This window comes from Verticillium dahliae, genomic scaffold (assembly GCF_000150675.1).
Source record: "Verticillium dahliae VdLs.17 supercont1.4 genomic scaffold, whole genome shotgun sequence".
Lineage (NCBI taxonomy): Eukaryota > Fungi > Ascomycota > Sordariomycetes > Glomerellales > Plectosphaerellaceae > Verticillium > Verticillium dahliae.
This window is the reverse complement of record NW_009276925.1, coordinates 1,100,038-1,120,954: the sequence shown is the minus strand read 5'-3', so window position 1 is coordinate 1,120,954 and position 20,917 is coordinate 1,100,038. Positions and strand designations below refer to the sequence as shown.

The 20,917-nt window shown below is 56.9% G+C and overlaps 5 protein-coding genes across 5 annotated transcripts; 3 read left to right on the top strand and 2 right to left on the bottom strand.

Annotated features, from left to right (window-relative positions):
* Nucleotides 1-32: 32 nt before the first annotated feature.
* On the top strand, nt 33-2,363 carry VDAG_02701 (uncharacterized protein; the record flags this gene model as incomplete). The annotated part of the gene is made up of 2 exons (XM_009653354.1): nt 33-1,154; nt 1,209-2,363. 2 exons carry the CDS (start codon nt 33-35, stop codon nt 2,361-2,363), a joined length of 2,277 nt encoding a protein of 758 aa, XP_009651649.1.
* A 764-nt stretch (nt 2,364-3,127) lies between these two features.
* VDAG_02700 (uncharacterized protein) lies at nt 3,128-3,905 on the bottom strand (the record flags this gene model as incomplete). Its single annotated transcript, XM_009653353.1, has 2 exons — nt 3,128-3,753; nt 3,818-3,905. 2 exons carry the CDS (start codon nt 3,903-3,905, stop codon nt 3,128-3,130), a joined length of 714 nt encoding a protein of 237 aa, XP_009651648.1.
* A 1,856-nt stretch (nt 3,906-5,761) lies between these two features.
* VDAG_02699 (uncharacterized protein) lies at nt 5,762-7,844 on the top strand (the record flags this gene model as incomplete). Its single annotated transcript, XM_009653352.1, has 6 exons — nt 5,762-5,768; nt 6,008-6,503; nt 6,618-6,624; nt 6,675-6,848; nt 6,908-7,519; nt 7,653-7,844. The coding sequence occupies 6 exons, from the start codon at nt 5,762-5,764 to the stop codon at nt 7,842-7,844; spliced, it is 1,488 nt and encodes a 495-aa protein (XP_009651647.1).
* Nucleotides 7,845-8,453: 609 nt separating this feature from the next.
* Nucleotides 8,454-13,821, bottom strand: VDAG_02698 (Poly(A) RNA polymerase cid13; the record flags this gene model as incomplete). Its single annotated transcript, XM_009653351.1, has 6 exons — nt 8,454-9,750; nt 9,829-11,433; nt 11,488-11,626; nt 11,783-12,239; nt 12,306-12,539; nt 12,741-13,821. 6 exons carry the CDS (start codon nt 13,819-13,821, stop codon nt 9,559-9,561), a joined length of 3,708 nt encoding a protein of 1,235 aa, XP_009651646.1. The 3' UTR covers nt 8,454-9,558.
* A 4,934-nt stretch (nt 13,822-18,755) lies between these two features.
* Nucleotides 18,756-19,564, top strand: VDAG_02697 (uncharacterized protein; the record flags this gene model as incomplete). Its single annotated transcript, XM_009653350.1, has 2 exons — nt 18,756-18,939; nt 19,002-19,564. 2 exons carry the CDS (start codon nt 18,756-18,758, stop codon nt 19,562-19,564), a joined length of 747 nt encoding a protein of 248 aa, XP_009651645.1.
* Between the last annotated feature and the right edge of the window lie 1,353 nt (nt 19,565-20,917).

Genomic DNA, 20,917 nt, shown 5'->3' with positions numbered 1-20,917 from the left:
CTTTCCCCCCCCCCCGAACGACTCTTTTCCTCATGACGGCCGTGGCGAATCCTCCCTCCTTCCAGCAGATCAATCGCTCGGCATGGAATATTAACGGCGGCCAAAACCTCAACTCGATGAACTCCGACGACGTCAGAGGCATGTTCATGCCGCGGAAGCCCATGCAGCGAAGCAACTCTTCCTCTTCCATCTCTTCGACTTCCTCCGCCTCCTCCACCACCACCGTCGCCACCAACGGCTCGCAGTCGAATGGAACGCCGTCGACCAACTCGGACATGAGCTCGTGGTCAAGCACCGCATCCCGCAAGCGTCCCCAGCCCAAGGCCCCCTGGCCGCCCGGCAAACCAGAAAACCCTGTCGAGCTCGGCAGGATGCCGGCAGGCCGCGGCCCCATGAACGGCCACACGATCAACGGCAGCTCACTGCAGCAGAACCCCGGACAACCTCAGATGGCACAGCAGCAGAGCCTGGGCGCACGTCCCCTCGGCGAGCCCATGCCCTCCGGCCAGCCCGTGCTCTTCCTGCTCTCTCTCAACGGCACCTTTGAGCGCAAGACCATTTCCGTGCCGTTCTACCCCGACAGCCTCCGTATCGGTCGCCAGACGAACCAGAAGACGATCCCGACGCCTGCGAATGGCTTCTTCGACAGCAAAGTGCTGTCCAGGCAACACGCCGAGGTGTGGGCCGACCGTATGGGCAAGATCTTCATCCGCGACGTCAAGTCGTCCAATGGAACATTTGTCAACGGCAGCCGCCTCTCCGCCGAGAACCGCGAGTCTGAGCCGCATGAGCTGCAGACCCAGGATCATCTCGAGCTGGGTATCGACATTGTCAGCGAGGATCAAAAGACGGTCGTCCATCACAAGGTCGCTGCCAAGGTGGAACATGCCGGTTTTGCCAACCCCTCCAGCAACGTCATGGAGATGAACTTTGGTGATCTCGATCCTGCAAACGGCGGCGCCATGCTCGGACCCTCCCAAGGCGGTGGCATGCAGCAATACAGGGGACGGCAGGGCAGCAACGTCTCCATGGCCAGCAACGGGAGGATGATGCCCGCCGGCGGTATTGCAGGCCCCCAGATGAATGGTGCACCTGGTCGCGGGCCCTTCATGTTGTCCTCTGTCACCTCGGATCACATCATCAAGCGTCTTCACGTGAGTGTCTCCTTGCCCAACAGGTGGAATCCAGGGTAAACTAATCTGTGGTAGAACGAGATGCGAAGCGCTCGCTTGCAGTCGCAAGACTTGGGCCGTACCGGGCAGTTCATTGGTGCCCTTCTCTCAAAGGAAGACATCAAGGACCTGGACAAGCCAGACGTGCCTGAACCCCCAAAGCTCATGATGAACGGCAACGGGCTGCCCTTTCGAGCCGACTCTAAGGCGAGATTCTCGGATCCTCCCGCTCCGCCGCCACAGCAGCCACTGCCCGAGAAGCCCGATGTCCCCTCTCTGAAACGGGCCGCCACCGAACGACCCAAGTCGCACCCGACAAACTCGTCGCCCGTGCGTCCCGACAACATGAGCCAAATCATCCAACTGACCGAGGCGCTCAACAACGCGAAGAAGGAAATCGACACGCAGACAACCAGGATGAAAGACTTGGAAGAAATGTTGCAGAGGGAGCGTGAAGCGCGCGAACTGGCTGAAGACCTCGCGAGGAGACTAGAGGACACGGCCATCACCAAAGAAGCGAACGGCGTGCCCAAGGAGGGTGGATCAGATCTGCTGGAGGAAGCGTTCGAGCCACCGCGCGAAGGTGCCGAGCCTGTCGACGTCGATATGCCCGACGCCGACGCCGTTGCCGATGCTGACGACCAATCCGACGCCAACCAACCGGATGCGGCGCCGGTCGACAAGGTGGAAGAGGTCACCGTCCAGTTCCAGGCCAAGCTCGATTCTATGATTTCGGATATGAACGACTTGAAGATGCAAATGGAGGCGTGGAAGCAGCGTTGCGAAAAGGCCGAAGCCGAGAGAGATACGGATCGCCAAACCCTAGCTGAAATGGTTGTCAAGCTCCGTAAGGAAGAGGAGGCGCGACACGCTGCCGAACTCGCCAAGAGCCGGTCGCCCTCGAAGGGACGTGGTCGCAGCAGCAGCCGAGCACCCCGAGAACCGTCCAAGGGATCTCTCGCGAAGGCAAACGGCGTGAGCAAATCCAATGTCGAGGATCCCGCCGACAGGCCCACACTCTCGAGGGCGAACACGATCACGCCGCTCACAGCGTCGACTGGAGCCCTGATGCACAAGCGAGCATTGGTCGACGGAGTGCCATACACCTCGATGCTCGGCGTGGTGCTGATAGGCGTGGGCCTCATGGCATATATCAACGGCTGGCAGCCGCCCCCACGGCCCGCCCACTGATAGCCTGGCAGGCTGCCCTCCCCTACTGAAACCGTATACATCATAGCTTCTGGCGTTTGAAGTCACTTCTTTTTTTGCATCAACCGAACGAGACGAACGAACAGCGAGCGACGCAATCGCGCCCCCACACAGGGAACAGTCTTTTTCTTCCCTTTGTATCTATTACCTTCACACTGTACGACTGGACAACGACAACAACCTAGGGATGGGTTTCTTCCTTCTTTTGATCTTTCTTCGTTTCTTCTTCTTCTTCTTCCTCTTCTTGCGCGTTTCCCTTGAAACAGTAGGGCCAGGCAACGGCGGCGTTCCGACTTGATGAGGGAGGAAATCTTGTGACAACAGAACTGGGACGGGAAAGTGTGACGTGACGGCTGGCCACGGGGTTCAGAAAGCAGGATCTCTGACTTGCTCGCCCGACCCCGACAGCGGACGTGGTTGTGCGATGAGTAGGCTGTGAGGCAGGTGTCGAATGGCTGCAGGGCTGTCAACCTGGTGGCCGGCGGACATAGATCAGCAAGTAACCTCACGATGAAAGACGAGAAGATTGAAATGACCAGTTTGCAGCTGTTCTCAGAGTGATGCCATCTAAACGCATAACAAAAGAGAGATCGGATGAACGAGAAAGATGTGTGCCTCCCACGCTTCAAGACCAGATCCAAAATGCCCTCGAACGCCAAGTAAATCATCTCGCAGACGCCCAATACAAAGCACAGCCAGAAAACAAAACCGCCTCCGGATCATCGATGCTGCCAAGAACGAAAACATCACCAGCTCCCCATCCCCAGCACGCCGCTCACCCGCCTCCCGGCCTCGTACCCCTGCAGCTCATCCGCCGCACAGCACCCCACACGCCCGTCCGCGTCGCCCCCGTACAGCGCCTTCTCGCCGAGCCGCGACAGCGACACGCTGCAGACGAGGATGAGCGTCATGCGCGGCGCCAGCAGCACGGCCAGCAGCGCCGCGAGCAGGAGCGCCTGGAACTCGACGGTCGCGGGGCGGGGCATGCGGCCGACGAAGCCCGGGCCGAGGACGGTGACTGTCACTCTCTGGGCCGCGGGCGCCGCCGCCGCCGAGGCTGCCGGGGCTGCGAGCGCGGCGGCTTCATGCGGCGTGCTGGTGCTGCTGGGGCCCACTGGCTCGAGGGGGTACAGGTCTGGGCTGGGGGGTCGCGGGGGTGCGACGATGGGGTCGACGGCGTCGAGCCACGATGTGATGCGGGCTTTGGTGTCGTAGTCGGAAGGCTGCGGCAGGTGCGTGGCGGAGGAGATGGCGGGCGTTTCGTCGTCGACAAAGGGGTCGTCGATGAAGGGGTCTTCGAGGGGTGCGGGTCGTGAGCCGTAGGCGAAGGAGTAGGGCGTCATGACTGTTGTGACGGTATCCTTGTCGAAATCTGCGGTCCAGGTCAGTGCACGGCTCAATCTGGGATGTCGTCTGAGGGAAACGTAACGACTTACCAGAGTAGCCGACCTCGGCCATCAGGTCGTAAAGCGGGGAGGCTTGAGCTTCATCGAAGCCTTGGAACGAGTGTGGAGACTCGTTCATCGTGTTGTCTGTCGTGACGGGCCGAACAATCTGTCTTGTTCTCTCGGCTCAAGCGACTCTTGTTCTGAAGGGTGGGATCGCACGACCTAGAGGCCACTTCTTAGCGCAATGACTGCTTGGACAGAGATCGAACCAAGAGTTCGCCCGTCAGGGCCCTGGGCAGTGGTTATATTTGGCCTGGTGTTTTGGCGAGTATGGCGTGGAATGCGGCTGGCTCCCTGGCATTGCGTTGATCAGAGAATCGTGGGGTTTTGGAGATTGACGACCCCTTTTCGTGGCGTCGTCGCAGCCAGGGTTTATCTATACGTATCACCGGGGCGAGACTTTCGCTCGAGATCTGAACTCGGGAGGTTTGGCCTGCTCCGTCGCCATGACATTTTCATCTTGGTCAGGCTGATTCGACGGAATAGGCTGGAGAAGAGATTTCTGGGCAGGTAAGGTAGACGACGCTGCAAACATGTGAGACATCCCCATCAGCTTATCTTCTTGGGGTCGTGGGATTGGCAGCTTGGTCCATCGGGATTTCCATGCCAGTCAAATCTATTATCGTCATGAAGGCTTAATTTTTCAGCGAAATACTTCATCCCTTGCATGAGCTCTGTCTTGGCTTGCCTCAACAGGCCTTCGCGCCACGACACCCACGAGAGGTTAAGTCTGGCTGCCACAACTTCTTCGCCTGAAGGCTCCCACAGGCAACGGCTCACTCACGGTGCCTGGTATCTATAAGCTTGTGTATGTGAGGATCGCGAAGATGCTGGCGTCGCGCGGCGCGACCCGTCTGATGGATGACCCATGTTCCCTGTAGCGGATCCGCGGCAATGTGCATTAGCTCTGTCTCGGTTGGCTCGCCTCGAGGTCCCAATATCAGCACACTCTGATCCGACTTCATCTGAGGCCCGCCTGTCTATCTCCTTGGTGAGAATCTCCTTGATGAGAATCTCCTTGATGAGAAGGGAAAGCAAATCGGTGTTCCGAAACGTGTTCATGGCGTGTGATACTTTGATATGGCTAGACTGTTTGATGCAGAACAGGCTTTGGATGTGAGGACATTTGTTACTTCATGTAGCTGGCTTGGTGACCCAAGGAAGGTCGGCTTCCTGATCGTCAGCATCATCAAGCCCATGGCTACCATGTCAGTTCATGAGCCCAAATAATCTCATAGCGAAAGGTGTCGAGGGTAAGAATTGCTGACTCGGCACTTTTCGTGCTCGTAAGCCCTCGAGGCGCACCTCGAAGTCTCGTAGGATACCTTGGAAGTTAAAGCGAAACACCAAGTCTGGCCATCAGCAGCCCAGCAACCGACGTCAGGAAGACATCGTAGCGTGGCTCACATCACTTAATTTCTCAGAGCACTTGATCTCTGTGTTGCATCAATGTAAGTACTTAGGGTAAGGTACTTGTTAGTCCCACACGAACTATGAGACTGCATTCAAGAGGAAGGTCGGTATAGCATCATGGCACCGTCGATATCATCGGCCTTAAGGCACCCATAGAACCATATACGAGCATCTCATCTGTCATGACTACCATATCCCACCCACTGAGGCTTCTCACGCGTCGTCGCTGCCATTTGATACTGTATAGCAACCAGCCCACCATGCCGCGACGACAGCGGCCCACGTGCAGAACAACAACCAGTGAATGTGACAACCAGTGAATGTGTTGTTGCCTGGAGCCCACCACGCACACTCTGCTATATGTTTTTTTTTCAGGCTTCTTCCTGCTTTTCTCTTTCTTCTTCTCTCCTCATCCGGTTTTCAGATCACGCTCGCACTACGATTTCGCATTACGCCACATCGCTTCGCACGCTTACTCTTATTACCCATTTCTTCATGTTATCAGGTCACACTGTTATCATGTCGTGTAAGTTTCGTTTTCTATTCTGCATCAGCTGCTTTGTTGCAGAGACTCTGTTGGGGTTGTGGTGGTCGTGATGGTGCCGTCCGTCCCCAAGGCCCAAGTGGGCAGGCACACTATCATCATATATCCCCTTCCACCATAGGATCAAAGCTTACCAAGTTGCACTCGATCCGTCTTGGATTCTTCCTTCTTCTCGTTCAAATCCACTCTTCCTTCCAATCCAAAAACTGACCACTCCATAGATCCCGCTCTGAAGAAGACGAAACGGTCGACGGCCACTGCTTTGTCTGAGTCTCTTGCTCGTCGTCAGCAAGAGGCTTATGACAAGCATGTCCGGCGCGCCGCTCGTTGCCCGAAGAACGCCCCCCCTCCCGCTCCCGCCCTTGCCCGTCCGGCTGCAAAGCAGCACCGAAAGACTCCAGCTCCCGCCAGTCCTCTTCGCCCCAGGCCCAGGGCTCCTCCCCCTATCGGCAACAACCTCGCTGTTCCCAAGACACGCAAGGCCAAGACGACTCCCGCGCCCCCCAGCCGTCCTGTCCCCGAGGTCAAGCCAACGACTTACTCGCGGCCTAAGTCGACCCACAAGACGACCAGACAGAAGCCAACTTTTGTCCCTCCCAGTCGTCCGGTCCTCAAAGCCGTCTTCCCTACCGTCGGGCCTCTGAAGGTTCCCAAGAAACGCCAGGCTCTTGTTCCCGCCAGCCAGCCGACAAACCAGACGAACCCCGGCACGGAGACGTCTTTGACTTCTGCCAAGGCAAAGGGATAGGATCCTCTGCCCCAGAAGAAGGTTGACTATGTCCCCCTTAACCCCCCCGCTAACCTTGACGATGATTCCGACTCCGACACCAGCTGGATGGTATGTTGCTTTCTGCTCCTTGATATTGAACCATCGCTAATGTGTGTCAGCGCTACAACACGGACGGTGACCTGATCACGGATGAGGTCGTGGCGAAGATGTGGCCTGTCCGCGTCCCACCCTCGGCCCATTCGCAGATCGACTTCCTGTCCAAGTTTGCTGAAAAGCCAGCTGGTGTCCAGGAGGAAGAGGAGTCCCAAGCATATGAGGACGACGACTGGTGGGTGAGTTATCGTCTCTTGTTTCCACCTTGTGCCCTCCACTTCTGACCCGTCGTCTCTAGCAATATCTTTCCTCGGAGGAGCAAGAGCAGCAGGCCCAGCCTGCCGCCATCGAAGATTCATTTCAACGATGGCTCGACGCCCCCGAGGAAGAAGTTGTCTCTTCGGTGGAGCCAGAACCCTCCCTCGAAGACCGCCTCGCCCGGCTGACCATGCCGTCGCCCATCTCCGTCCCGGATGTACCACAGGGCCACCGCTCCCGACAAGCCCTATCGACAAGCCGCCCTGCCTGGTCCATCCTCCTCCCCTCCTACCAGATGAAGCTCGACAGAGACGCCGCGGGCGGTTTCATCTCGCGGTTCAAGGACGACAACGCGGACGACGACGGCGAGACCACCGGACGACCCTGGGACAACGACTTCGCCCTCGACCCAGCCGCCCGCCACCTCCCCGCCCTCCGCCAGGATCGCCTGCCCGTCCGGATTCCGTCCCTGGCCGCTCTCGACGCCCATCTGGACGCCATGAACATCCCGCGGTCCGGCTACCGCCGCCCGCGCACCGCGCCCTCGCGCTCGTCCGTCTCGGCTTCCGACAAGCAGTCGACGGTGCCCTCAACAGCGCCCCCGACCACCGCCATTTCGAAGGCGTCCAGGATTCCCGCGCCCGCGAAGAAGGTGCGAACACGCGGTAGACGACACCGCTTCATCTTCTTCCACTAGCTGCGCTTTTCGCCGAGTGTCTCTTCTGGTAAGGAAACGAGAGCCACCCATTCTTGAGAGGAAGAAGAATGAACTGACGTGTTCCAAGATCTCCAATGCCGGCGCGTCTGCCCACCGGGTATACGAGTCCATCACGGCACTCTCGCCCTCCACAAGAAGCAGAATTCCGAGCTGCAGTTCGCCTTGTCGTCTCCAGGCACCCTCATCTCGCCCGACAGGTCGCACAGCCCCGGCCGCAGGGGCAACACTGGACTCTGGAAAGCAGCCGTCTACCGCATGAAAACGTCCCCTGCTTTGGGGAAGGGAGTCCTACCCTCCTCGGAGGCAACACTGGGCTCTGGAAAGCGGTGGGACAACCGCATGAAAACGTCCCCTACTCTGGGGAAGGGAGTCCTACCCTCTGCATCGTCGAAGGTTGTGTCTGAAGAGGTGATGTGGGAGGCCAGCCTGCGGGCAACAAGACGCCTGTGGCTCGTTCTGCTTCTTGCGGAAGGGGGGGAGGGCTGGCGGGGGCTTTCCTGATGGGCTGCGAACGGATGGTGAGGTCAGGGGGGACGTTGGAACGAAGCGGCCGGGCGTTTCAACAAAGGTTAAGTATTCCCCCCCCTCCTGGTTTTGCTGACTCTTTCGCAGGGCGCTCGTCTTCAGGTTGGCCTTCTCGTGGCGACGGGTGTGAGTACCGCGCCACCAAGCATGGCGTGGAAACCAACAAACCTGACCAGATGCAATTGATGAAGGGACACGTTGGCTGATTGCCCTTGATATTTGTGGAAGCGTTTCGTGACAAATGCTTTGGGGAGATGGTTTGCGCACGGCTATCTGTCTGGGCGATCCAGTAATGACAATGCTGCAAAGGGAGAAAGGCTGTAGGCGCCGTATCAGGTCCTTTAAAACAAAACGTCTGCCATTCAACATGCTGACTCGTCGCTAAAGCTTCTGATCTATTTGCTGTACAACCAAAACGCCGTTTTGAAAACAAGCCAGCCAGCCTCATAAGATTGTTCTCGCGCATGTACGGTTTCGCTCATCTTCCCATGTCCCCCCTCCCCCTCCGTATGTGACAATGTGCAATGTACCAGTCATGGCAATGCGGGTGCCTTCTTTGCTTACCGAAAACGCAGAAAACCTCGAGCTTGAAAGGGAACAACGTAGAAAATCCCTGCCCCGGCGATAACCAAACTTGCACACTGCCCTGGCGATGTTTGCGCTGCCCATGGTGTAAAGAGCAACCAAGACACCCACTCAGGGATCGGCCGCAAGCTGTATACCCTAAACAGGCGAGCAAGGCTGGCCAGCTGTTTGATGGCGCAATCTCCATACTGTGATAGCCAGCGAGAACTGGGACGAGTGATTTCGTCCTTTCCACATTCGGTGAGGATGAAGCCTTTTTCCGCCGAGTGATGCTGAAAGGCAAGGTGCTTGAGTAAGAAAGGTCGGCGGAGAGTGTAAAAAAAAAAAAAAAGAGCATTTGCTGTCCTGTGTCTGACGGTCTATCTGCCATCTTTATCCGCCCTTGATGAGGGCCTTTCCACTTGCATACCCTGGTCCGTGACTGGATGCTGTGGAATTGGCAGACCTTGCTGCCTAGGCGTCTCCCACCTCTACTCTCCTCGCTTGTTGACCAGACGCCTGATTTTAGTCATGAGGAAACCGATTGCCTCATATGCGTCTTCCCGTCCGCCTCATTATACGTAGACCATACAATCCTACAACAGGCGCCGATTTCATCGTCCTTCATCGCTCCTCTCCCGTCCTCGAAGGCATATCTCATCCCTCGTTCTTGACTGGGTTCGACAGATGGCATCCTAAAGACGCATGTCCAACCAGAGTCGAGCGAAATGCGTACAGACACCTAGAGTCCGTAAAAGCCGGCGCAGCACAGTCATGCAAGATTCGGCCCTGGGCGCTTTCCTGTTTTCCAAAACCCAGCCAGCTATCTGCATCTGGCAGCGCATCTACCGAACGCGCCGACACGGGACTTGGGCAAAACCGCCTCAGCCGCCCTTTCTGTCCTCTCCGCGTCGAGGAGGTTGTTCGCTTGGCGCAGCGACCCGGCCGTCCCCTCCCTTTTTGCGGCTCTTGGTGGCCTTCTGCCAAGCACCATCAGCACTATGGCTCTCGCTCTTGGCGCCACGAGTGTGTCCATTCTCGCGAGATTCACCCAGCTTCGGGTTGAATGGCGGAATCTGGTTCGGCGTGAGTGACACCTGAAGAGGATGCCCAGAAGGCGCCGCTGCAGTTCGTGCTGCGCCTTGGCCACTGACTGGCAGCTGACTCTGCTCCTTGGCAGACAACATCTTCTGCTCAGTGAGAGCCTGTCCAGGTCGGAAAGGCTCGGCCAGACTGTCCATGGTGCCACTACGGGGCAGATTGGTGATGTCGGCCTTGAACGCGTGATCAAGCTTACGGACGGTAGTTGGCGAGGGAGATCTCGTCTCGTTGATGGGAGAGAGGTGTTGCGGGTCGAGGGCCAGCGGATGTCCACTGCTACGACCTTCGCGGACTGCAAGATCAAGCGGTGCAATGACCCCGTTCTGATGTTGTCTAGTGCTTAACCTTTGTCTCGTCGTCGAGGTTGATGCACCACTGGCGGCATCGGACTGGAATGCTGTATGCTGAGTCTGATAATTCGTCAATCCCATCAGGTTGATGCGGTCTCGGAAAGAGGCGTCCTCCATGGACTGAACAGCACCAGGAATAGGGATGCCTGCTGCGGCAGAGGAGGTTGACACATTCGTGCTCCCGTTCACAATGACTGGCGTCCGTGTCTCAGGCACCAAGCTTTGGGAACGGGCACCGTCTGCCGTGACCGCGTGTGGAAGGTCCACCGCAGGTGCATGCTGCGTGCTGATGCCGAGTCCTGGAACGTTGTAGACATTATCGGCGCAGAGTGAGACATTGTCTTCCCGCGCAATATTGTCAGTGACAGACAGATTCGAGGATCCTTGCCGGTGCGAAGGGGTCGAGCTTGCCCGCCATGCCGAGGACCCAGTACCATTGACCACCAGAGGCCGGGCGGCTGATCGGTTGCCATTGCTCTGGTTGGCTGGTACTGTCATTGGAGCAGAAGACGATGGGCCTGCTTGGGTGCCGATCGAATACGCTCTGGCATGACCCAGGGGCGATGGCGACGGGGAGCGGGACTTCCTTCGGAGACGGCGATCCAGCAATGTTTGCGGGATCTGGTCGGTCGACAATCTGCGCCGGCCTTGGGCATTGTGTGCCAGATCACCAAAGGCAATACCGTTGGGAATGGGCTGTGCCCGCTGGTTTGGGCTCGAGGCGTCAGCCACGTAATACCCAGCGTACGTCCCTTCGTCAGACGCTGGGGAGTCTTTGCTCGGTTGCCTAGGCACCGCATCATAGTCTGCATCCTCTGGCGTAAAGCTGGGGATAGAGACGCCGTTGGCGAGTCGTGGGCCCGCGATGCCATTGGACTGCGGCGCCGAGCCTGAGAAGGGTTGGCCTGGTTGGCCCTGGGGAGCCGAGCGTGATGCTGGTTGGGATTGCGATCTAAGCGAGCTTCCCGACGTTGAGGCGCCCGAATCGGCTGCCATCGTCGATCTTTGCCTCCTGTACTCTGGTCCAGCAGCAGACGTGGTTGCCGGTGAGGGTGGGTACGTGTACGCCGGCGCGCCATAGAAGGCCTGGAGTTGCAAGTTGTACATGCTGTACCAGTCCGACGCAGCGAGGGGAGCGCTCAGCGGGGGGTTCTCAAACGAATTCGTCCTAGAGCGCTCAGATGAGCCCTGCTGAGACTGTTGGGACTGTTGTTGGGGCGTAGATGAGCCGCCCTGCATCCTCTGATGGGCGTGAAGTTGAGCTGCCATTTGAGCTTGCATCTGGAGCACCTGAGACTGGTTGAAAAGCTGCAGGTGCGCATTAGAATCCAGTGCAAGCATACTAGCCGGGTTGCTACTCACAATGCCCGGGTACTGCAGCTGTTGGGCGGCTGCGTGCTGGTACCAAGCCACCTCTTGCGGTGTCATCGGATTCTGGGGCATATACATCGTGTTGGTGTCGTATGCCACTCCTGATGATGCTCGTCTACTCGAGTTCCCGCTTCGGTAATTATTCGAGTGGCGCCCTCCGCGATAGTTGCCTCGCCCTCCGCGACCCGACTGATTGCTCTGCGACGAGCTCCGAATCATAACCGGACGAGGGGCGTTTGGTGGCCGAATAAAAGGCGGTGGCTGCTCTTCCTTCGGAAACACGTACTGCTCGCAGCACTCGTCCAGCTTTGCCTCGGCGATGCAATCGAATGCTCTCCGAAGTTCTAGATGGAGTCCCCGAAATGAGTACTCATCTGCGGTATTACCCAGATTCCGCCCAATGTTGAAGGGTTCCTCGACGCAGAGGTTATTTGCCCACTTCTTCTCGGATCGAAGAAGCTTCTTCCCCTGTCGCACCGACAGGACGTGCTTGTCGTAGTCGAACTCGTGCGCGTAGTACCGGAAGAACTGGAACAAAAGCTCCCCTAGTGTCGATTTATTCTTATCGCCAAAGCCCTTCAAACGATCGATATCGTCGGCAAAGGTGCTTTCGGGCCCTCCTTTCTTGGAAAGCCGCATGGCTTTGTTTTGATGCAACGCCGGCAGGACTGGGGGATCTCGCAACTGGAGAAAGGCGATGATCAGGCAAATCCACGTGTACGAGCTGAGAGTGCTGCCGAAAGCTGTTGCGGAGAGCAAGGTCAGTCCAAGGGCAACCAAGTACGTGTAAGAGCAAGGCTGGGACCTACCGGCGTCGTTGACTATCCTTCTCCTTGTCCAATACTTGATAATCATAGCCAACGGACGAACCCGCGGATCGGTTTCAACATATGTCCGCACCATTCGAGTGTTCTCCAAAGCAGATGTGTTGTTGACGTTCATGTCACATGCCAAACCAAGCTCGGGATCCCAGATCTTGACGATGGGGACTTTGGCGGCAGAAATACAAACGACCTTCTCCATGCCCTCTGATGGAGAAGAGACTGTCAGCATGATGCTTCACATGAGCGGGGGTGTCTAGACGACGGATGCGGGCTTACTCTTGTGCAACAGCTCAGCTATCTTGCAGACACCCTCGAGCTCAGCCCACGTCGTCGTGATGCAAATGTCCACTGGGAAGGAAAATAGGTGTCAGCCAGCCAGTCAAGGTCTTCTGGTCCATGCAGTGTCCGCATGCAACATACCATCTGAGTCGTCGGAGCAAAGCAAGTTTCCCGAGGAGCCAAAGAGGTGCACTCGGATATCATGCCCAGGCCACTCGTCGTTGAAAATCTTCTGTAGTTTCGCGACCAACTTCTGACGGTTTTCTTCGACTTTCGGCGTTGGTAGTAACCTGTCGTAGAGCTCACGCATGTCGGACGTCAGCTTTCGCTCGTGCTCCTCCGTCAACTTTGTCTTGATCTTGACCGCGTCCACCTTCTCGCAGACACCGCTGCCAATGTTGTAGGGCATTCGCCTCTTAAAATTGTACGATGACGTCTCGAATTTACATGTAATGGTGGGGACAAGCGGTCGTAACGAGGGAAGGGCGCTGTTGGTTTCGGAATACGCCGACCGAGGTGAATGGTTGTTGTTGGCAGTAGGAGAGGGCTCCCTCGACTCGTAAGAGAAGTTCCTAGCATGCTGTTGAGGAGTAGAAGGGACCGAATTCGAGTGGGGTTGAATTGCATGCTTGTGGCCACCACGAGGACGCGCGGGCAAGGGGTGGGACAGGTGCTCGCCCTGAGAGTGCTGGCTCTGCTTCGGATTAGCCATCGTGGGCGAAACTCTGCCTGCTATGACAGCTCTGTCGCCTTTGTCCTTATTGTTGGCGGCTTTATTCCCATGGCCTTTCTCGTTGCCCTTGGAGGATGGGTGCTCCTTGTTCGACACCTTGGAAGAGGCTCTCGACCGGCCAGCCGACTGGCTCTGACTAGGGGTCGCCACGGTGGAGGGAGGAAGCGATTGTGGTTGCTGCAGTCCGCCTCCCCGCCCTGGAGAAACCAGATTGCTGTAGTGCAAGACTTGCGCTTGGTAGAGAGAGGCCTGGTGAGGGAACCACAAGGGCCAAACCTCGCCGTGGGTGAGGTTGTGTACACCGGAGGACTCGGGGTATGGGTTTGCGGCACTTGTGTGATACTTGGTCCAGGAAAGCTGGGAGTTCTGCTTCGCTGTCGAGGGTGGCGTTCCCGAGACAGGGGCGGTGGCGTTTGCGGCGTGGTGATGCCAGGAGGCGGAGGAGTAATAACTATGCGTCTCTTCGGTTGCAGTGGCTTGACTTGCCATTAAGCGATCCTGGTTCGGCAACCGGGATCGAAACAGCGGGTGCCGGGAGGCAAGGCTTCAGAGAGAACGTGGATGGCTCTGAGAGGAGTCGCTCGCTGTTGGGGTGGGAGGCTGTGGTGGTCGTTTGACAGAGGTGAAGGATTGTCAGACGGAGCGAAGGGGGGAAGAGAGTGCCGACCAGCGAACGACCAGAACGAAACAAAGGCAGACGCAGTAGAAACGACTGGACCAGCGAGTAGCGAGACCACGATTTCTTGGGAGGGGGGCGAGGATAGGTGCCAAAGCGAAGAAGGACTCGGGTTTCCGTGAGAGGGAAATAAGCCTGGACGCAGTATGTTGTATGTGGCCGCTGGGAGGGGGGTATATAGTAGTGTGCGCGAAAAGTAATCCAAATGATGTACACGGCGCGAGATTGTTCTCCTTCTCGTGGTCGGACTGTCGGTCGATCGTTCGGGTCAGGAGAGGAGAGGGTGTGTTATGTCGGGTTGTCAGTCGGTCGGTCGGTCGATCGAGTGAGTGAAGGAAGGGGAAGGGCCAGAGAGAGAGTCTTGTCGTTGACGTTGCTTGGTAGGTGCGCGGGAGTGGAAGGCACAGTGGTAAAAGGGTCGCACGAGTGGAGAATCGTTAGATCGGGGACATTGGTCCCAAAAGCAAATGGACAAGGGTGGGCGCGGCGGCGAAAGGGGACCGCGGAGTGTCTTGACAGGAGGGACACTGTCGTCAAAGGGAATGGGCCAAAGTCTGAGCCGAGCCGGTATTTGCACAGTGGAGCTGCCACCCCTTTGCCTCTCTCACTTTCTTTCTCTCTCTCTTCTCTCTTCTCTCTCTCTGTCTTGCTCGCCCTCGGTCTCGAGTCTTGTTGCAAATGGATGGCCGTGGCTGCGAGGTCTGGGTGTGCCACGCACGGGTGTGTAGGGCAAAGGTCTCTCCAGAAGGTGCTTGCTAGGTAGAAGGGGTGGATGTGGTTGACTGGGGTCGGCGGTACGTGCAGGTGACCGAGGGGGCAGTTCGCACGGCGGGTTGCTGTGTAGCGCTGCTGCAGCGAGGTTCGGTGCGGTGCGGTGCGGTATGACGGTAAGGTAAGGTAAGGTACGATGCGATACCCTACGGCATGTGCGCCTTGCGATGGGAGGGAGAAAGCGCCTTGGGTAAGGCAGGCAGATATGGAGGAGGTGGAGGTCGATGTGGAGGCAGAATGTAGAAAGCCGACTGTTGGTAGGCTGGCTGGGGGGAAGGAGGCTGATAGACGAGAGACACGAGGTCTGGCGATGTCCTTGTCGATCGATGTTGTCAAGAATGTTGCATGCCGCCTGTTTGTACAGCGAGTCACGCACGTTATCTCCCCGAAGGTGGAAAATAAAAGGAGGATTCAAATCGTGAGCAAACGACTTTGGTATGATCCAATTCTTGTTTGCCTACAACACGACTTGGGGGTCCAAGGGAAGTGGAAGTAATGAGGGGGGGTGGTGCCTGTTTTGGGGGGCTCCCATTCAGAGGTATCTTCTATTTGGAGGGGGGTGGCGGTCTCTCCCCACCGGCCCTTTCCAACACTCGTCCTCCGGTCCAATCCAATGATGATGTCCTAGGGCCAGGCTGGGTGGTTCTCTTATTGTCGGTCACCTCTCTTTGCTCCAGGCGGCAATCACGATTGGTATCTCGATTCCGATGGCCTACCGACAAAAAAAAATAGGCACTCTTGGTGGGCAGGGAGACTCCAGCGCTCAGGGCGGCGGCGGCGGCGGCGGCAGGCGGTAGCATAACCACCAGCAGCTTCTGGTGGAGTACAGCACGGTAATTCTAGTGGGTGGTGCCTGCCCTGAATGGAAAAGCACAAGGGCAATGATGCAGCATACTTCCTAGCCTGGTGCAGTGGACAGTCATTCGGTCAGCGACAAGTGGGATGGTGGGGTCGGGGCGTTCAACACCATCCATTCACCTGCACCTGCTAGTTCAGGGCACAGTAGCAGGACCCGGAGTGCATCACACAGTGCACGGACAGTGACCGACCGGGGCCGTTTGTGCTGAATTGGCTGCCAGAATTGGATATCTGGGCCGTGCGGATGAGCTAGGTCCTTCTCGAAGGCTGGCCTGGAGGTCCGTCCGCAATTGCCTTTCAATGTGACAGGTAGGCAATTATATGGTACTAGGGGGGCAAATGATGAGAGGACGGAAACTGCAATGGACGATGTCCAGATGCCCAGACACCAGAGAGAGATAGAGAGAGAGAGAGAGAGAGAGAGAAAGAGGTACCTGCCACCAACCTCAGGAATGTGGCCCATAGCTTCCCGTCACCCAACAATATCACTTTTCCTGCTCCTCTAGATTTCCCAACTTGTCATAAATCCAGCAGCCGACCCCGAACCACCTTGTCGAAACTGCAAAAAAGAGGACGCGTGATTGAACGCGTGCGCGGGCATCGGCGTTACATGGACATTCGTATCATTTCCCTCGCCTCACATCACCCCGAAACGGCAATTCGCGGCAGGACAGGATACGACGTCTTCCCCCTTCCAATCCCCTTCCCCCTCACCGCACCTCTCTCTCTGTCCTCGCCAGCACTAGATTGCCAATCTACCTCTCCTCAAGATGGAACTCCCGAACCACCGACCACGGTCGAATTCCCTGAGCCCCAAACAACGCCCCTGGGGCCGTTTGTTCCAGACAGCGCCAATCAGCTCCCCGACACTACCAAGCTTTCCCCTTGCTTCAACGCCCTGTTGAACCACTGGGGTCTCGTCTAGCAAGCCACCTTACTGTGACAATAGTTCACCTCTGCCTTCCAAACGAGCAGAATCATGTCGCTACAGCATGTGCATGCAACAACCCAACATGGCACAGCATCCGCAGTCGGACCGCAACTGCATCGGGCGGGCACCGGTGAACAATTAGTTGGCTGGCAGTGGCAGTAGGGCTGACGACTAAGCTGAGTCCTCATCCTTCTTTGCGTGCTCCCTTGGCATTGATGACACTGGGTTCGAAGTATCCAGCGTCAGCCCCAGAGCCCCCGAATCGTCAGCTGAACTTCAATCACGTCCAATCAACTCGGTCCCGATCCGCATCCTTCATCCATCATCCCCAACCGCTCGCCGACAAGCCCCCAGGCCCAGGGGGCGCAAGCAACACCGAAGACAAGGTTGGTTACTACAGTGGGAGAACGCGGCACTGTTCAGGTACGCCCCCCCCCCTGTCGCCTTAACCCCGCGATGGCTGGAAACGATTGTTCGAGCGTCATTGCTCCTTCGGACGGATTTCATTCTCCATCAGACTGAGCCGCCTTGCATTCGAGATCTGCCTCAATCATGACTCCTTGGCTGTTAAATTCTGCCCGTCAGATGAGCCGGTACATGACTGCACCGCACATCGCAACACGGCGCATACTAGCTTTGAACTTGGCGACATGTGTCGATTCATATTCAGGCCAAAATCAGCCGCGGCCACCGGGCTTCCGCATCGCAGATCCGAGGCTTGCATGCGCCGCAAGGTCTCGCCCAGCCCGCAACGAGATGCATCGGATGAAGCGTACTTCATTAGTTGCATCTCCAAGGTTAGCTCAACATGCCTTGACGATCGACCTTACACCACTGTTGTCTTGTCGTGCTTCGATGCGAACCCCTTTGGTCTCCCACTTCTTCTCCGTGCGGCCAGCAAGGTGTCAAGCTGATCCTAGTGCGGTCGTATCACACAGCATCAGTTGACAATCTTGTCCATCGGGAGCAAGAGGTCTAGTAACTGGACTCTACCAATTCGATCATCGGCGCCGAGATCCGACAGCAAGCGGCTGAAAGAGTGCCTCAGGGTTACCCAGTACCATGTCAGCCTCTTACGGCCGTACAGAGCGGCCGTGTCGTCAAGACTTGTCACTTTGCCTCGTGTCAGTCAGCTCCGCCTCGTGTCAGCTTTCAAGATCGTGGGTAGTGCTGAATACAGTGTGCCACCTATCCAGAGCTGGCTCCGTCGCAGCCTTTATCCATTCTCTTGCGTCGATAGTACGCGAGGGGCTACAAGTATACGACGGAGACCAGTCATGTGCTCCCAAGTGCATCTGATTTTGTCCGACTGGGCGACGGACTCGAGATTCCCGGAATGTACTCGATACTCTTACACACTTTTGCACCTGGCAACGGAGACTACCCATCCGAGAAGACACATTCCTCGCGGCGCTTATCAGCTGGGACGGTCACGACCCACTAGTCTACGATCATTCTATCGATGTACATAGTACCACGAACCCGACGTCCGACTTGGCCTGGCTCCATGGGTATCAGTCAGGTCGATGAAGCCGGAACATGTGAGCTCAACGGTGATACATGTTAAACAATTGCACTATCCACTGGTCGATCGTGCTTGAACCACTGCTTCTCCCCGCGCTGAAGAACCAGCCAATCGGGACCGCACCATGCTATTTCGAGCGAAGGGGCTCACAAGGACCCTGAAAACGCCATAGCTCCCGACTTGCGATACTGAGCAGGGGTTGAAGGCCCGCCTGGGCAAACGTGCGACGTCCCCTGTATCAGGCGGAAGATGCCAAAGTTTCACTTCACGGACACCGAAGGCCAGAGACTGATCACTTTTGTTTCCATTAGTTTTCATGTTGCTTCTTCTTGCAGTGTTCCACTTCGTAATTATGCCTCAATATCCAACTAAACATCGTACCTCATCCTCGTCGCCGATTACAGCTACGTCAGGCACCTGGCCAATCCCTGCGCACATACTATAAGTTCGAGGTAATATTGCATGAAATTGAATCGTTACAAGCAACCATGTTTTCTAGCTTGACGACCAAGCTCGCCCTTAAAAAGGTAGGGCTGCCAAGCAACTCGTTGGACTTCAATTTTGGTGGTGGGAACGATCCAAAGCCGGACAGCAGTAGGGGAAAGAGAGGCAATTCATCAGAGTATGACGAAGGCAACACCAGTGGAGGCTGGCCGGCTTGGATGTCGATGAAGTCCATTCCCGTCACTGTTCAGCCATGGTTCACACCTCCCCCGCCGCCTGTCCCTGTGGCCGTCGTGTGCCCGAAAGTAGGCGACGTGGCGCCGCTTGACAGGGACCGCAAACTCACCTTTGGCGGCGGGCGGCCTGTCCTACTTGTCTTTCTCCGCTGCGTCGGATGCGCATGTACGTAGTCACGAGCGGGCCCGTGATCGTTCAAGATAATTTTCGTTGACCGACCCTCCCAGTTGCCCAAAAGACGTTCCTTGCTCTCCGCGCCATCTCGGTCAAGCACCAGGTTGCTTGCGTTGCTGTCTCTCACTCGTCACAGGCGGCGACCCAGAAGTGGCTTGACCTCATGGGTGGTGCATGGAACGTTGAGGTGGTCATTGACGAGGACCGCGCCATCTACGCCGCATGGGGTCTTGGACTATGCTCCATCTGGCACATGTTCAACCCCAGCAGCCAGGTGCAGGGTTGGAAAGAGACCGGTTGGCTTGGTGAGAAGGTCGCTGGGGCAATGAAGCGACCAAGCGCAACTTCGCGCAGAGACGACATGACGTTGACAGAGGCGAAAGGAAAACTAGGTCGAATCAACACCGCCAGCAACGGCCAGGGCCTCACTCAAGGACCGGCATCAGCCCGCGGCACACAGGACGAGGATGAGACGACAATGATGGGCAATAAGTGGCAGACGGCGGGCGCATTCGCCGTGGACGGGCGCGGCACCGTCGTCTGGGGAGGCAAGGCGCTCAAAGTGGACGATGTCCTTGATCTGGACATGGGTATCAAGATTCTCAAGGGCAGCTGAATGAACCTAGCAGTTCATTCGCACGGCGGTGTTGCGGCACACTGTTTCCTGTTGTAGGCATGGACGAATATACACGAGGCCATTGGAAAGATAGAACACATAGCTGCATGACTTTTTTGAACTTTTGCCTATCCTCTCATTCACTTGCGCCCACATGTGCGAGGGAACCTGCAAGTAAGGTAGCCAGCTCTGCCACTGTTTCACAGCGCTTCGCCAAACCATCTGTCTCAAGCACAAGGCACGAACACGGCATCCGATACAGATACACCGGGCAAGGGAAGGGATCCCCAAGTACAAGTGAACTGACCGACCAGTGGGCGAAGGGAGAGGACAGGAGACGACAGGGCAAGACATTACTCTACCACATCCGTCGCTCGCGACAGGGCTATTCGGCACGACCCGCTCTGCGCTTGCCCGCATTCGCGATTGACAAGAAAGTTGATGTGCGGTTTTGGATTTTTGAGTTTGCACTTTTTCTGGAAGGACGTAAGGCGCGTGCCGCGATGCAGATCGGGCCGGAGGCGGACGGCTCCGCACGCGCAGGCGCGGCTGACGCGATCCGGGTTGGCGGGTCGCAGTCCCGGTTGCTGGTTGAATGACAAGACACCACCTGCCTGGGTCGGGGTGGGAGATGGGAGGCGGGGATGTAGAAAGTGTTTCGTTCAGTGTCAAACAAAAAGCACATGAGAGCAAATGACCAAATTCGCGGACGCCAGCTTTCATTACGAGCTCTCAAGATATGCCCCCAGATTCGTCGACGACCTCGTCCCTTCTTCGAACAGATCTTCGCCATACCAACAAAAAAACCAGCCCGGAACCCCAGAAACCAGCAAAAGACGTCGTCTATCTGCCCGCCAACAAGTCCAGCCTCGATTCGCAGCCCAGGAAGCTTCGCGCAAGCCCCTACAATTTTCCCTACCCCCGAACCCGATTGAACCTCGTTACTAGCGGTGGTGAAGAGACAGACGCGCCCGACCCGGAAAGCAGGAAGAAAGAGAATTCCGCAAAAACGATTTGAAAGACACAGCCCCAGTATTACCAGTACCGCACGATGCACACTCATACCGGCAGCTTGTAGGAAGACTATCCACCGGACATGAGTGTAAAAGTGTTGACACCCTTCCTCAGAACCCTGAGGACCCAGCATTATAGGAAGAAGGAAACCGCCCAAGCACCAAACCGCGCCAAATCCTGTTAACCCACCCCTTTGTTTTTGTCGAGTTTTGTCAGCCCGTGGTCGCCGATCTGTATGTGAAGCGACGTCTGGTATCGTATGTTTTGCGTCCAAGTCGCCGTCGAAAGTGAAAAAGCAGATCCCGAGTCCGAGCCCTATCATGCCCGTGCCCTTCCGTA